Source organism: Heloderma suspectum, chromosome 2 (assembly GCF_057233095.1).
Source record: "Heloderma suspectum isolate Gila_16-S chromosome 2, 16-S_ref, whole genome shotgun sequence".
Taxonomy (NCBI): Eukaryota; Metazoa; Chordata; class Lepidosauria; order Squamata; family Helodermatidae; genus Heloderma; species Heloderma suspectum.
The window spans coordinates 169,193,465-169,209,629 of record NC_139459.1 but is presented as its reverse complement, the minus strand read 5'-3'; the positions used below and the strand labels follow the sequence as shown (position 1 = coordinate 169,209,629).

Below are 16,165 nucleotides of genomic sequence, written 5' to 3'. Positions count from 1 at the left end.
CTCTTCATGACCCCTTGGACCATAGCACGCCAGGCCTTCTTGTCCTCCGCTCTCTCCCGCAGTGTGCTCAAGTTCATATTCATTGCATCGGTGATGCTATCTAGCCATCTCATCCTCTGCCGTCCCCTTCTCCTTTTGCCTTCAGTCTTCCCCAGCATCAGGGTCTTTTCCAATAAGTATCTTTACATTGCCCCGGCCTAAAGGCCAAGGGTAGATAGCTATATATTACCAACCATGCAAAAGCATCCAGGTCAAATGACATAAATGCTGAAATGCCTCCATCACCCCCATCACCCCTGTGTAACCCTATAGCAAAACCATCCCCGATGAGAATGGTTTCCTGGGCTGCAGTTGGTTAGATTCTGGATTTGGTGAGGGAAAGTGGCCCACCGTTGAGGGCCAAACCCCGGGAAAGTCCCTCTAGAAGCACAGAAATGTCTCTTAGGAGAGAACATTGGGAGCACCTCCTCCCCACGTTTTCCCTTTGCTCATAGCCAGTCCTGCCCCAAGAGGCAAGACTATCTAGTCTTTGGACTAAAAATAACAAAAATACATAATCTCTGTACCAAAGTAATTTGAATTCTTGTCCTGGAGAAGATCAACTCTGTGGCATAATAATATAAATTATGCGAATCAGGTACTTTTTCCTGTTTCCATGTAGGTTGCATAATTTAGTCTGCCATTTGTACTAGTTTGCATAATACAATCTAAATTTGTAGAATGCAGGCACTGAAGCTTCACATCTCCACAAATTGTTCGAAGGTTATCTGAGGATTGTTTAACCCTCAAATAACCCATGGTGCCCGGGTTCGCACAACATGACCGCCATGGCATGTGCCTGCCACAGCTCACATATTCAAAATGGCAGCCCACACTGGTTGTCAAGATATGCAAACAGGCCCAGAAAATTAATTATTTTAAACTTTCACCCCCTCTTAATTATATTAATCAAGATTTATGCTATTGTATTCTATTCCAGGAGCTCCAGAGCATGTCGTGCTGGACCCAGTGCCAAAGATGGAGGTGGGTAAGAAGTATACTTTGACCTGCCGGGTTCCCAGTGTTGCCCCCATCCGGAAGCTCACCGTGACCTTGCTCAAAGGGCGAGAAAAACTTCTGGTGCGGACATTTGTGAATCATATTGCACCTGAAGCTGCCGAAGTTGTGGTGACCTACAACATAACCGCTCAGCAAAATGACCACAAGGCAGAAATCACCTGCCACGCAGCTCTGGATCTGAGACCTGAAGGGCCACGATTTGAAAAGGCATTCAGCAGTGAACCACTAACAGCTGTTGGTGAGTTCACCTCTGCTGCTCCAATTCCCTTATAGGAAAGTTGCAGCTAGAAAAAGGCATGCATTCATTGAATTTCTGCTAATGGGCATAAACCCAGTTATACATTTTGATAGTGCAAGTTGTCTACAACTCCAGAGATGATGGATTTCCCTCATGTTCGTTATTTGGGTTCCCTTGCATATCCTCAAGAAGGGCATCTTTGGGCTTCAGTTTCCCATCCATGATGGAAGTATTTCATTTTGTTATTGAAATGGAGTAGTTCCTGGCAATACGCAAAGAAACTACAGCTGAATATAAGCTCATCTGCACATCATTTTCATGCTTTTGCCTATAATTTATTTCCATTGCTCCAACCGGAGAAGGCAGCAAGTGCACAGAGGCATTCTGTGGCCACGGAACATATTTACTTCTCAGTTTGTGGGGATTTTTGCCTCCTTGGGTTCATTTTTTAAAAGGTGTTTTGGACTTCGGCAGTCCTTGGCATTCCCCAGCCATGCTGATACTTTTTCCTTGTTTCTCTGTGGCATCGTTTTGACTCCATTTCTGTTGCACCGGCACTCGCCACCAGAGCTCGCTATTTGAGGAAGATATTATCTCAGCTGCGGTTGCTCTTAAATAACTGCCTTGGTTCTTTTCTTGCCTTGACAGTTTTTCCAATGGATCCCCGTCTCGAAACCCCACTGTCCATAGAGACCAATACGGAGATGACCGTGACATGTGATGTGTCTGGAGTTTTCCCAGCTGAAGACGCCCAGTTCGATCTCTCGTTTGCAGGGGAGAGAAGGAACTTCAGCAGAAGCGTGTCAGGGGACAGAGTGAGTGCCCAGGCTCTGGTGTCCTCCCCGTCAGCAGGGGAACATAAGCTGATCTGCACAGTCTCTCTGGGGCCAGTGACCAGAACGGCGGAGAAGGCGGTGAATGTGTACAGTGAGTTTCATCTCTTCAATTAGCCTGTCTGAACTCCCGACACAAGATTCCCCTCCTTCCATCCAATCAAACTGGAAACAGCTAATTGAAATTGCCTTTGTTTGGAAAGCAAAACCCACAATCGTGTGTTAGCCACTTGGTCACACTAAATGTATTTTTTTGCCAACACCCCCCCCCCCCCCGCATTCTAAATAGCACATTGATATGTTTTTGGCAGCTGAGAACTGCATGGGAATATTGGGGATGGGCAAAATTCAAGTGAAAAACTAAGTTCCAATGTGCATGTCAGTCCAGGAGGTCAAGTTGTATCAAAATTTGCAAAGATGGAAATTTCTCAGGTTTCCCTCATTTATAACCCACCTCTTTGCCTGAAGGCACCCAAGGAAACCTACAAATCGATCTAAGATAATTGCTTCTCTTCTTTCCTACGGGGAATAGTAAGAAGTTGCCCTTGAGAAGCATGTTGTGATGGGGGCAAAACCTGCCCAGCAGCCCTGGCAGCGGGTGACCTGACATCTAGGAAACAGGGCCCCAGTGGGGGTGCAGGTTGCAGGCCTCCCCTCCACACACTGGGCCTGCCTGGCAAAAAGACGGAGATCTGGCTGCCATTCACGGACAGGCTTTCAGATCATTGTTCCAGGGGCGGAGGCAGGGCAACCTCTCCATGTCAAGAGGGGGAGAAGGCGTGTGCGTGGGGGGGGGTGACAGAAGATTGGGAGGTCTTTCTACTGCCTGTCACAAGTGGTGAATCTGTGGCCCTGCAGATGTTGTTGGACTACAACTCTCATCACCTCTGACCATTGGCCATGCTGGCTGAGGCTGATGGGAACTGGAATCCAACCATGCCACAGGTCCCCCACCCCATTCTAGAATGTAAAACTGGCCCGGCCACCTTTCCAGGCAGCCCACAAACAGGAGAGGAAAGAAACCATCCACCTGGCTTCCCCCAGTTTGTTCCCCAGTATCTGGAATTCTGTCCACCACAGGTGTACTGCCTCCGAACACGAGGGATATATTTAATTATCTTGTAACCAGTGATTGACAGAGAGACCTTTTTAAAAAGTCTGTTAAGCTAATTTGACAGGAAGTAGCTAGTCTTATAATACCTGTAGCAGTCAAGCAAATGAGATGTGTAATGGTTGCTGTGCTGTATTCTCTTCCAGGCTTGCCCACACCCACCCTGGGCCTTGACCAGCCAGAGGTCCTGGTCAACAAAAGGGTGACCATTAATTGCAGTTCTGATGGCACGGAGTCCCCTGGTACCGAAATGCGGATCAGCGATAGCAAGCGAATCTTAGCAAGTGGACGCCCTCCTTTCCTGACATTTGCAGTGACAACGCAGGAAGAAGACGATGGGAGGGAATTCATATGCCGAGTGGAGCTGATGGTTGATGGGCGCCCAGTTGTAAAAGAGACATCTGTCAACCTCACTGTCTTCTGTGAGTAGGGAATACTGTGAATAATGTTTTATTCCTAGAGATTAAAACCTTTTCTCTTTATGCAGCAGAATAATGACTTCTGACAACAGAATGAATCATGTAAATTCGACAACTCTGCATACATATATACGTACTGGCTTAGTTTTCACGGAGGTGGCAAGCCTGTGTTTGGGCTATACCACTTCAAACTGCAGGTGAGGGCTCACACGACTCAGTGCTACTACATTAAAAGAAATCCAGCACACAGAGAACTAGCTCAGCCTTCTCCTTGGCATGCGGGTTTTCTGTGTGCTTAGATTTTTATTTTGGTATGGAATTTTTGCCTTCTGAAGTGGTACAGGCCAGATGCAAGTTTACCACATCACTGAGAACCAGGCTATATACACACAATTTGTACATCTGTGGGGGAGGCATGAACTTATGTAGAACATTATTTAATTCCCATGAACTAGGAAAGAAGGGTGAGATGGATGACATGGTAATACTGATTCAGAAATTGGCCTATAAAGTTGGAGGTTAGGAAGCCACTGGAAGACCTAACCTAACCTCCATGTTTTTTAACCGACATTGCCAATACATGTTCTAACTTTCCTTAGAAATCTGGGAGGCGCCTGCATACTTCAAGTTTCCCTTCAGGTAACTGCTGAAGACCTGATTATTCACATCTGATGTGCTGTTGAGAGAGTTGTGGTCAGATATGTTATGATATTTAACAATGGTATAAGCAGCTGCAGTGGGGGGGGGCAGAAATACCCCTTTCCCCCATGCCATTTTCTCAGCCCAAATTGTCACCCCCAGAGCTCCTATTTGCCCTGTGCGGGGGAGGGGAACATACAGGTACCTGTGCAGTGGGGGGTAATTTGGATTGGGGAAACAACACCAATCCTCCTTTCCATGGCTGCCGTCAGCATTTTTCAGAACTGCAGGAGACCCAGGTACTGACCTCGACTCCCAAAGTCGCATGCAGTTTGTGCATACCGACTCCACTGAAGAGCATTCTGTTTGGGGCGATATGAACTGATATGACAGTTCGATCTGTGCTGCTTGTTCTGTGACGACTTATTCACACACAGATGCCATGTGATGAACGTTTATCAATCAAACAGGCACTCTGTTGACCTCACAAGAAGACGTGTCCATCAGTTGACATAATCTCCTTCCAGTCCCAGTCAAGTAGGCCTTGCCCCATATTAAAAGGTGCGTGTGAGCCAACCCCAGATTCTATGCAAGCCGCTAGATTCCACACTGGAGGCCACGTTCCACGTTCTGCAGCCTGCCTGCTTCCATGTAGATTCCGGGATCCACTTAGGATCCAGCATGCACTGCCTAAACTGCGTGAAATGATTACCAATTCTACCGAAGTTTTGCATGGTGGGATAGTGCCTTTTATTTCACATTGCCGAGGAAAATAACCCTGTTGTCTTCTCCATTCTAGATGGGCCCCGGATGAACAATTCTAGCTGCCCTAGTATGTTGACCTGGAAGGAGGGCGATGAAGAGACTTTTACCTGTTCAGCCTGGGGGAACCCACAGCCTGCTGTTGAATGCAAGCAAGGTGACAAGACTTACGACATTGGAGTACAGCAGCATGTCAGCAGAGGACATCAGGGCACCTATCGCTGCATCGCCACCAACCCATTTGGCTCTGATGTTAGAAATGTGACCGTACGTGTCGAACGTAAGTTAACCTCCTTGTCCTAAAAGAACAAAGCAAAACCATCCTTTGGACTTGCAACTTTTAAGTTTACTGTGCTAAAAATACAGGGCCAAATTGTGAGTTATGAAATTTATCCCAGCGAGGCCAACAGGTAGACATCCTGGCTAATGACCCAGGGGAGCCCAGTGTAGAGACTCCTTTGGGTTTGGATCTGAGAGATGCTCAGATGTCACCTCAACTATTGGCTGGATGAGTAGCCTTTGTCAGGTGACAGCCTTGGAGGAAGTTAAACATTCTCAGGCTCAAAAGCCAAAGACTGTAGATGACCAAAACACCTGAGGTCTCAGTGCCTGCAGGCACCTCTCGGGGACTGACAGGCTCCCTCCCCTTCCTGATTATTATTTCATTTCATAAGATTTTTAGAAATTGTTTTTAAAGTGGGGATGCTGCCCTCCAGCACCATCTGTATCTGGCTTCAAAAAGAGTGGTTTTGTGTTTTGGAGCTTTGACCCCACCTCTGCCTTGTGTTTAAGTTACTTTTCTACTAGTCTCACCTCATTGCCTATTGAGAAATTAGCGTCTTGTGAATGGCCCTTCAAACCACGGTAGCTATTTCATGAATGGGCAGCCCCCCCGCACTATTTTGTGTGTATGCCCATGACATGCTCTCAAAATCCATAGCATACACCATAGGGCAAGGGTGCACAACCTTTTTGACCCTGAGGGCTGCATGTGATGCTGGCTCAGGTTTAAATGCACAGACACACATGCGCGCACACAGACAGTGAGGAAAGAGCGATTTGCATCAGGATTCCCTGGGGGAGAAAATTTGGCAGTGGCAGGGGATTGAGGCACCCCTGGGAGGACGCAATTCAGGCCCTGGGGGAGCACGGGTTGTGCACCCCTGCCATACGTGATGTTTTCTCTACTGGACTGCCTTCAATTCTCTTTTTAAAAGATTGCCTGTTTCCCATCTCAGAGGACTTGATTCTCCTGTTGCTTAGGCAAATATTGCTCCATAACTTTAAATTATTGGGCAATGTACATTAAAAAGCCCCAAATCCTGCTTTTGGAGGTGAGCACATATGCATAAATGTGCCTCATTGTCTTAAGCTATCAAACTTCTTACAGCACTAGGGAGATCCAGGGAGGGACAGGATATGGAGGCTTAGAGCATCTCTACACCAGCCTAAAATCCTGCATGTAAAACAGGGCTTTCTGCTTCCGTTTTAAATGCAGGATCACAACTGACTCCCTTTACAGGCGCTTCCTTCCCCTCCTCCCCTTCCCCCCTCCTTCTCCCACTATCTGAGTCTTCCATTATCTTTCATTGATCTCGCTCCTCTTCTTGCCTCTGTTCCTCTTTTCATGGAGAGAACTCAAGTGGAACACAGTGGAGTAATCTGATGGCTCATTATCTGCGATCTATTTAAAAACAGAACAAAGGTCATTTAGTGCAGGTGATGCCCTGGAGGTTCACGGTGTCATCTAAAGAGCTTGCAAACTTCCTTGATTGAGCCATCTCAATAGCAGGATATAACCTCCGTGTGAAGGAGCCCTTAGGCATGCCCAGCATTAAACAGCAACGTAGTTGTGGGAAGCAGCAGAGGTTTGGAAGCCAGGGAAAGGGGCAGGGGGGGCATGCAGTGCACCTGCAGTGTGGTCCCTGGCAAAGGCCTCACCCAGGCCCTACCTGCGCATTTGGCATTTAGCAGTTTGCATGTATTTCCTTTCATCCATGAGGACTAGAATGTTGTCCTTTCCAAAACCAAATGAAGTGTTTTTCTGCAAGTGTCTTGAGTAGATGGCAGAATTGCAACTCTGTGGAATTGTCTTTTCCTTTCACAGCTTCCCAGCTCAACATCCTTGCAATAATCCTACCAACTCTTGTGGCAGTTATTGGTCTTGCGGCTGCAGTGAGCTATTCTGTGTATTACAGAAGCCATAAAATCAGGAAATACCGCCTAAAGCAGCAGCAGCGACAGAAACAGCAGCAAGGAGCAGGATGCCCCATGGAGCAAAAGTGCCTGAATGGCAATGCACAAACCGCAAATGTCTAACTCGACAGGGGGCTGCTAGGAACGGAGGAGGTGCTCAGCCCCATGCCGGCAAGACTGTAGCTGCTATCAGGGATCATCGCCCCTCTCACTGGGCACAGAAAATAGGAAAGCATGCCTCAGGGACAGAACAACTGATGGGCAGTACTCTAACTGGATTTCTGCACTTTCCTACAATGGTCGGTAGTATTCACTACACGGAATGGGGTCAAAGACCTGTGCCTCATGTCTTTTTCTTAAGACCTCTTCTTCCATCCAGGATTGTCCTCTAGATTTTTAGCTCAGGAGGTGGTCACACAGCTGTGGATGGTTTGAAAGAGATCTGATAGCATTCAGTAACTCAGTAGGAAGCGACGCTAGGAGAGACCAGGTTGTACTGGAGCAGGAAGATGGAAGTGTCACAATGAGCGTTGGCTTCTTCTCCCACTAACGGACAATTCAGTTCTAAGCTTTTAGTCCCTGGCATGTGAAGTGTCTGCCCTGATCCTTTTTGTACCATCAGATTTACTGGGATTATCAGTAGGCAAGGACATGATCGCACATTGCATGGCAGAAATAATGTCTATTTCTGGGGCAATTCACTAGCAAGCTTTTCACAGAGCAAGCTGGCATCAGTTGGGACTTCAAGAAAGACCACAGTTCTTCTGGCTTATGGGATCAAGTGGCAGGAAGCCTGGATGGTTTTCTATTTTGTCTCCTGGTACGCAAACTCAGGATTGTCTTGTTGAAAGACACAACATATCATATAACTCTAAGTTGACTCGTATTTATTGTCATCGGGAATGCTGATATGAAGCCTTTCCTAACCAGAAGAATATTTGGACATTGAAACGGACTGCAATAAAGGAAGGGGATGGAACAGACCCAAGTCACCCACTGCAGCGGAAAGCAACATCCTCTTGAAGGTGAAGGATATATCTTAAAAAGAGGGGTGCTGGGTCATGGGTTTGCATGAGCCCAGTTTTTCCACACCTCTGCTGGTATAAAAACATCAGAATCAGTTCAGGCCTTTTTCCACACATGAGGCTTAAGCGGCCGTTGGCTCAGAAATTACTCTGTAGAGTGAATGTAAAAAACTGTATTGGCTACTACAGATGTTTGGTTTCTCTTCCACATTCTGCCCTGCATGAACAACACTCGCATGTGGCAAAATGGGTGCAAGAGAGGGCCAGAGTCACACGCACGTCTGAAAACACCCACCAGATGCTTCATGCATTGCATTTTTTTTTAGTATACATCTTATGCATGCAAAATGGCCCTGGTGTCTTAGGACAGCAAGAAAGTTCTCTTGCAGATTTTTCAACTTATCATCATGGAAGCATCTGAATTTTTACAGAACTCCTTGACTTGTATGCACAGCCTTTCCATGCTTGGAGTGTATGTTCTGGATGATGAACCCCCAAACAACAATTTAATGGAAGGGACTGCACATTGTTTTTCATGCATCTTCCCAAATGTGATGGATAATTTTTTTCTTCAAAGCCCAGCAAGTCTTCTAATCCTATCTTGCATGTATTTGGTTTTACATGCATGTTTTACTGCAGGAAGGATAATAGCAATTTCTTAATTCTGCTCATGCCATCAGCTGGAAATTGTAGCAGATGAAAGCACAGTGCGTGGCCGTAGTAGTGGAGTGAATCCAAGAGTTTAAATAGTAAAGCTGATGCGATTTCTAAAACTGTTTTGTAAAGTAAATAAAATTTTCACTGCAGCATGCTGAGTCTCTCTGTGTGACTACAAAACAATGCAGGTTGCTAGCAGTAAGTTGGATGAGACATCTTCTAAGGGATATAAGGCATTCAGTGATGAGACTTCCTTGGCTGCTCCATCACATTATTACACAACCATCTATAAGGATGGGAACAGACTGCACAGAAAATTGTAGAGGCTGGCGTGAGACTGTGTTTGCATCCCTTAATACAGTGGTGGCCAACTTTGGATTCTCAGAGGCCACCAAAACAGAGCCACTGAGAAATGAGAAGGAAGGATCAGCATGTTTGGGGGAAACACAAGGCCTGCAGGAATATAAAAAATTAAATCCTAAGGGGGGAGCCCCTCAGAAAAGCAGCCCAATGAGGAGTGAGCATGCTCAGGGCCACAGAATGTAAAGTGTCAGCTGAAAAAACAGAAAAGAAAAGAAAAACCAGGTGCGGAACGGAACGGAATGGAATATCCAGGGGAAGAGCATGGCTGGCTTGCACTCCTGTTAGGAAGTGAGGATACACTGCAACATTTCAGGCAGGGGCTGGTAGCATTCTCCTCGAGGGAGCCCATTGAGAGAGATGGGGTCTGAGACGTGGGCTCGTGTCTTTTTCCAAAGTTCTCTTCCGTCCAAGAGTGCCCTCCAGACTCATAGCTCAAGAGGCAATCAGACAGCTGCGATCAAACAGCTGCAGATGGTTTTGTTGTGGGTTCCATTTGTATTCAAAATGTATTTTGAAGACACATTAGAAAGAGGCCAACCATCCTGCACTGGTGATAGGTAGAAGGGAAAGATTCAGATCTCTGTTTTTTAAATCACCCACTGTCTCCAGGCTCCAACTCGTGCACTACCACGTTTTTAGCTCCCAGGCTGTTTCCACTCGGTCTCTGGGTCTGAGCCTCAGGAGACCAGGCAGCTATAATCAGGAATGTCTTTAGAATCACCAGTTAAAGTAGTCTGCAACCCTCACATTGGGTCCCAGCACCCTCCTTGACTTTGTCCTAGACTGGCCCCCTGAAATTGTGCGTCAGTCACTTTGAATGGGGTTTTCAGCTGGCTCTGAAAACGGGGGGAGCACCTCCAAACTGACATCTCTGCAGTGGCCTGGGGAAAACTCTTGGAGGAGGGATAAAAACATCAGGCAACAACAGCAACACCCTCAGTCATTGGCACATCCCTCCAAGAATGTGGCTGAAACTGTGGAACAAGAGAGACAATTTTGCAGTAAATGGTTTCCCCGGCCTCAGCTCTTTTTGTAAGGAAAGGAACCCATCCAAATATGCACAAAGAGAACCAGATGAAAAAAGAAGACGAAAGAACCACTTATCTCACATCTCTGGTAAATGGGCAGGATGCCTTAATATGGGGAATGGGGAAAGGGTGACCTTTCAACCTTTAACTCCAGATTGCAGCCACAGACTCCCATCTAATTCAGCTCAGATGGAGTTGCCAGGACCTGATTCTTAGACCCTGAGACAGGGCAAAAAGAGGCAGGGGGACTGGGAGCAATAGACCAGGGGGTGGAGTCTGGTGGGGCAGGGGTGGGCAACTCTCACAGGAGGGTTACACGGTGAAGACAATGTCATCTGGACTCCCCACCCCACCCCTGCTAAAATTTCATGATTTAGGCAGGGCGATTGCATCACAAAAGCCTTGTCTGGAAGCATAGAAACTTACAAACCAATCAATCAGAAGGGAATGCAAGATAAGTAAAGACCCCAAAGTTCTCCGCCTTTGGGGTTGTTGAATGGCTGCACCCCTCTGGTAGTGACAGACTAGTGGCCAGTGAACTCTGCAGCCTTTTATCAGTCTGCTTGCAGCCTCCCCCTGACACTTGTGCCTCGACAAAAGTATTCCACCTGGGAACAAGTTCTTAAAGCCACAGTTCTTCCAATAAAAGAGGTCTGCCCTCATGACCGCTGCTGGGGAAAGAGAGAGGAGAAAAGCCTCCGGGGCGGCAGCGGCTGTGGGTGGTGGGTGGTTTATAAAGCTGACAAAAGTAATTTCAGCCCCTACTCACCACGTCTCAAACCATATCCTTTCTTCCATCATGGAATTCATGGCCAATAAAATAAGGTTCCTTCCCTTCATCATCTCCAACCCAGGCACTGACTAGACAGGTCCTCTTTCGCTTCAGCAAGATGGCTGCCTCATGTGCCCTCAGACCATTTCCTGGGTTCTATTTTTAGAACTTTTAGAATTTAGAAGTAGGAATTAAGTATATGATTACTGTGATAACCATATTAAAATTTCTGTGGTGGTGATTATTGTGATTTTAATTATGTATATTCTGCTTTGAAAAAAATAATAAGAATAAACCCAAAATGTTGCACGGGTTAAAACCAATAAAACATCATACGACAAGAGATACAACATTTAATACTTTAATCTGTTTAATTTTGTATTGCTTCAAATGTTACTTTGTAACAGAAATATGGCAGGTTAAAAAGAAAAGAAAAGAACAGAAGAACACGTACATGAGGGCTGAGGTGCTTGGGAAAGACGATGTGGCGAAAGCCACATGGAGCTTTTCTAGGTGAGGCTGTTTAACCTGTTGTCTCTACTCCTGGTTTCATTACAGAATTAAGATTGTAGCTCCTCATTAAGCTATTTTCCTTTCCTGCCTTTCTGCTACATAACCTCTAGATGGCCATATAGTACAGCGGAACAGGGGCTGCGGACTTGTGCTTTGTTTTTGCCATGTCAACGCAGGCATGATTTTCCTCGCCCCAAACCTCCCCCCGCAGTGCTCTTAAAAAACAAGCAAAACTGGAGGGTCACAGCATTGTCTAAAGCACCCATGAACAACCATGAGTGAGGAATGATAAACGTACAGTAAAAGCCTCGTCTAGAAAAGCTCATCAGGGAAACATTAACATTAAAGCTGCAAAGTATGTAAATGAGAAACACTTGTCGTACTGAGAAAAGGGCGGACTCCTGCTCCTTGTGTCCTCAGCCCCCCCCCCCCCCGCCCATACAATTCAAATTAGCTAGAGGATGAGTCCCGAAGTACAGTTTGGTGGTGGTGGTGGTGGGAGTGTCATGTGTAAATCAGCTCTCTCCAAGGCCCAGGGGGGATTCCAAGGGGTAGTGGGCACTCCCCCCAAATTGCCTTCTCCCCTAACTCTCAGTCGCAGTATGTCTATATTTCCCATGCATGGGAAAATCTTTGCACCATTAAAAATGATCTTGGCCACCTTATCGCTTGCCCCAAGCTAGTCATTTTTCTGGAATCGCCTCTGCAAAGGACGTTAAAATCCTTTTTAAGAACACACAGAACCTACTCCACAGTGAAGAACTTTTAAGCTGAACTGGGAAGGGTGAAAGTGGAAACTCTCTTAGCCAGGGGCATTGCTAAGTTCTTAAAAGATCTGGGGCACAGACCCATAATACAAATTTGCGTAAGTATGTATATGTGTGTGTGTGTGTGTGTGTGTGTGTGTGTATATATATATATACACACACACACACACACACACACACATACAAGAGTCTAAGCGCATGTCTAATACATGTGTGTGGGGGTGTATGCATGCGGTGTGCTTGCGTGAGTGTATAAATTACATACATACATACATAAGAAGTGTGCACTGACCTTCCCACCCCACTTCAGACCCTGATTCAGCATTTTGGAAAACATCCCACTTCTCCTCTGGCCACCACTTCAGCTAAGCACCAAACCTGAGTCAATGTTTGGAAAAATGAATCTTTATGCTTCCTGTTGACTACTATGGGATATTAGAAAAAAACTAACTTTTTTCTCTTGGTCAGAACTGGATGATAATTTCATGCACAATAGCCCCCTAGAAGGCGATTACACCTGCCCAATGTCAGAAAAATAGGTGCAGGGGGTTATATTTGGATTTTCTTTTAAAAGGAACTGCCAATAACATTTTTTATTACTTGGAAGAATTGGATACAAATTTCAGGATTCATTGCCCCATCAGAGGAGATCATGTCTGCCAAATTTCAGAATGATAGCCACAAGGGTTTTTGTGCAAGGGTGGCCTTGACATTTGAGGCCTCCAAAAGAGGACATACTTATCTCCCTATGTTCCTTGTGGACCATTGTTCTGAAAATTACAGACAGCATAGAGGTGTCCCTAAGTAAGAAACCAGCAAAGGTTCAGAAGGATAGGTGCAGCAGTTCATGTGGAAGGGGAGTTCTCCAATTTGGGAGAGGGAGTGATTTGCTTTCCCTTCCATTCACCTCTTTTCCAATAGTTTTTGGGTAAATTTGTATGAAAATGCACAGGTCATTAGAGATGTCCCGCAGGCAAGAAACCTGCAAAGTTTCTGAAGGATATACATGCATGCATATTTAGAATGACTAGAATTTATTTACATTTCCCCAAAGTTAGCAACAGGGGAACATGGGTGGGAAGGTGATACAGCACTCATGTCCTGCTTGTGGGTTTTCCCATGAGCATCTGGTTGGCCACTGTGTGAACAGAAAGCTGGACTAGATGGACCTTGGTCTGATGCAGCACGGCTCTTATGTTCTTAAATATAGAGTGCCTCTGAGCATATGCAGAATGTTTTTCTTTCACCACTGGGCACTCAGATTCTCCCCCTACCAATTCTACTCCCCTCCATGCAACCATCCCTCCTCATCCTACCATCCTCCAGCAACTCTTCATAAAAACAGATGTCTTGTTTTGTGCAACTCCTCTCTACTTCCTCCTTGTTATAGAATCATAGAACAGTAGGGTTGGAAGGGGCCTACAAGGCCATCGAGTCCAACCCCTTGCTCAATGCAGGAATCCAAGTCAGAGCATCCCTGACAGACGGCTGTCCAGCCTTGTCTTGAATGCCTCCAGTGTGGGAGAGCCCACCACCTCCCTAGGTAATTGGTTCCATTGTCCTATTGCGCTAACAGTCAGGAAGTTTTTCCTGATGTTCAGCCGGAATCTGGCTTCCTGTAACTTGAGCCCATTATTCCGTGTCCTGCACTCTGGGATGACCAAGAAGAGATCCTGGCCTTCCTTTCTGTGACAACCTTTCAAGTACTTGAACAGCGCTATCATATCTCCCCTCAGTCTTCTCTTCTCAAGTCAAGGCTAAGCATGCCCAGTTCTTTCAGTCTCTCTTCACAGGGCTTTGTTTCCAGTCCCCTGATCATCTTTGTTGCCCTCCTCTGAACCCTCTCCAGTTTGTCTGCATCCTTCTTAAAGTGTGGTGCCCAGAACTGGACACAGTACTCCAGATGAGGCCTAACCAGTGCTGAGTAGAGCGGAACTAGTACTTCCCGGGATTTGGAAGCTATGCTTCTATGAATGCAGCCCAAAAGAGCATTGGCCTTTTTTTGCAGCCACATCACATTGTTGGCTCACATTCAGCTTGTGATCTACAACAATTCCAAGATCCTTCTCGCTTGTAGTGTTGTTGAGCCACGTATCCCCCATCTTGTAAGTGTGCATTTGGTTTCTTTTTCCTAGTGCAGAACTTGGCATTTATCCCTATTAAATGTCATTCTGTTGTTTTCTGCCCAGCGCTCCAGTCTATCTAGATCACTTGGAATTTTGTTTCTGTCTTCCAAAGTATTAGCTATCCCGCCCAATTTTGTGTCATCTGCAAATTTGATCAGCATTTCCTGCACCTCCTCCTCCAAGTCATTAATAAAAATGTTGAACAGCACTGAGCCCAGGACTGAGCCTTGCGGTACCCCCCTCGTTACCTCTCCCCAGCTTGAGAAGGTCCCATTGATAAGCACTCTTTGAGTCCGATTCTGTAGCCAAGTGTGGATCCACCAGATCATTGTTTCATCTAGCCCACTTTGAGCTAGTTTGCTCATCAGGAGATCATGGGGCACTTTGTCGAAAGCTTGCTGAAGTCGAGGTATGTGATGTCTACAGCATTCCCATGGTCCACAAGGGAGGTTACTTGATCAAAAAATGAGATCAGATTCGTCTGGCAGGACTTGTTCTTGACAAATCCATGTTGGCTTCGAGTAATCACGGCATTGTTTTCAAGGTGCTTCCAGATGGATTCCTTTATCATCTGCTCCAGAATTTTCCCAGGGATTGATGTCAGACTGACTGGTCTGTAGTTCCCAGGTTCCTCCTTTTTACCCCTTTTGAAGATAGGGACCACATTAGCCCTCCTCCAGCCATCTGGCACTTCCCCCATCCTCCATGATTTCTAAAAAATAATAGACAGTGGTTTTGAGAGTTCTTGCACAAGCTCTCATTGTATCGTCCTCCTCATAACTTCATTTGTACCAAGACTTCACCAGGATTCAGCCAATGAGTCTGTTTTCAAAACTAGGGCTAAATTATGGAGAAACTCTGAGCATGTACTAAGTGCCTTTCCCTCACCAATGAAGCTAGAGTTCATGCAAAAAAACAACCAAAGCCACAAATCACAAAACATGCATAGGACTAAGCTGAAAGGGTAGTCAGTTCATTAGAATTGGGTAGGCACTGTGTTAAGCCTGCAGTACCATGCTCACACCTCAGGACTTATTTCTGAGTAAACATGCAGAACTTCAAGGTGCAAACCTCCCTGCAAAAGTAACTTGTGCTGGAATCCTATGCACACTTTCCTGAGGGTATGCCTCATTAAACATAATGGGACTTCTCAGTAGGCACATGTAGGATCGCATCAATTAGCAATATTTATCTTCCCTCCACTTAAAAAACAAACCTCAAACTTCTATTTTGTAATTAAAGCTTTCTGTTCATAGGAACGTAGGAGCTGCCTTGTACTGAGTCAGACCTGGGTCCATCTAGCCCAGTATTGTCGACACTGACTGGCAGCAGTGGCTCTCCAGGGTTTCGGGCAGGATTCGTTCCTAGCCCTGCCTGAAGATGCTGGGGATTGAACCTGGGGCCTTCTGCATGCCAAGCATGCGCTCTGCCACTGAGCTGCAGCCCTTCCTGTTGCTGGATAATGGCGACTGACAAAACAGCCCCAGATTTGTTTCTCTGCAACCATGGGAACCCACTCTTCTCAAAGATTTGAGTGAGGAGGAGGAGAAAAACCAACCCTCTTGTCTGTTTGTATAAAGTCAAATACAGTTCAGAACTTCTCTTGCCCGCCAAAGAGAAGTTTTTTTAAGAATTCCCCAAGATTTGCTCTGGGTGG

General features: G+C 46.1%; 1 protein-coding gene across 2 annotated transcripts in view; it reads left to right on the top strand.

The window, feature by feature from the left end:
• Window positions 1-16,165, top strand: part of LOC146353179 (intercellular adhesion molecule 5-like) — a 25,074-nt gene extending 8,909 nt beyond the window's left edge. The window contains exons 3-7 of one of the 2 annotated variants that reach the window (XM_084835884.1): window positions 980-1,297; window positions 1,946-2,224; window positions 3,388-3,663; window positions 5,099-5,341; window positions 15,765-16,165. In XM_084835884.1, coding sequence (XP_084692010.1) covers window positions 980-1,297; window positions 1,946-2,224; window positions 3,388-3,663; window positions 5,099-5,341; window positions 15,765-15,772 — 1,124 coding nt within the window. In that variant the 3' untranslated portion in view covers window positions 15,773-16,165. Of the gene's footprint in view, window positions 1-979; window positions 1,298-1,945; window positions 2,225-3,387; window positions 3,664-5,098; window positions 5,342-7,168; window positions 11,451-15,764 lie in introns of those variants that run through there. The other variant, XM_084835883.1, reaches the window with a different exon arrangement.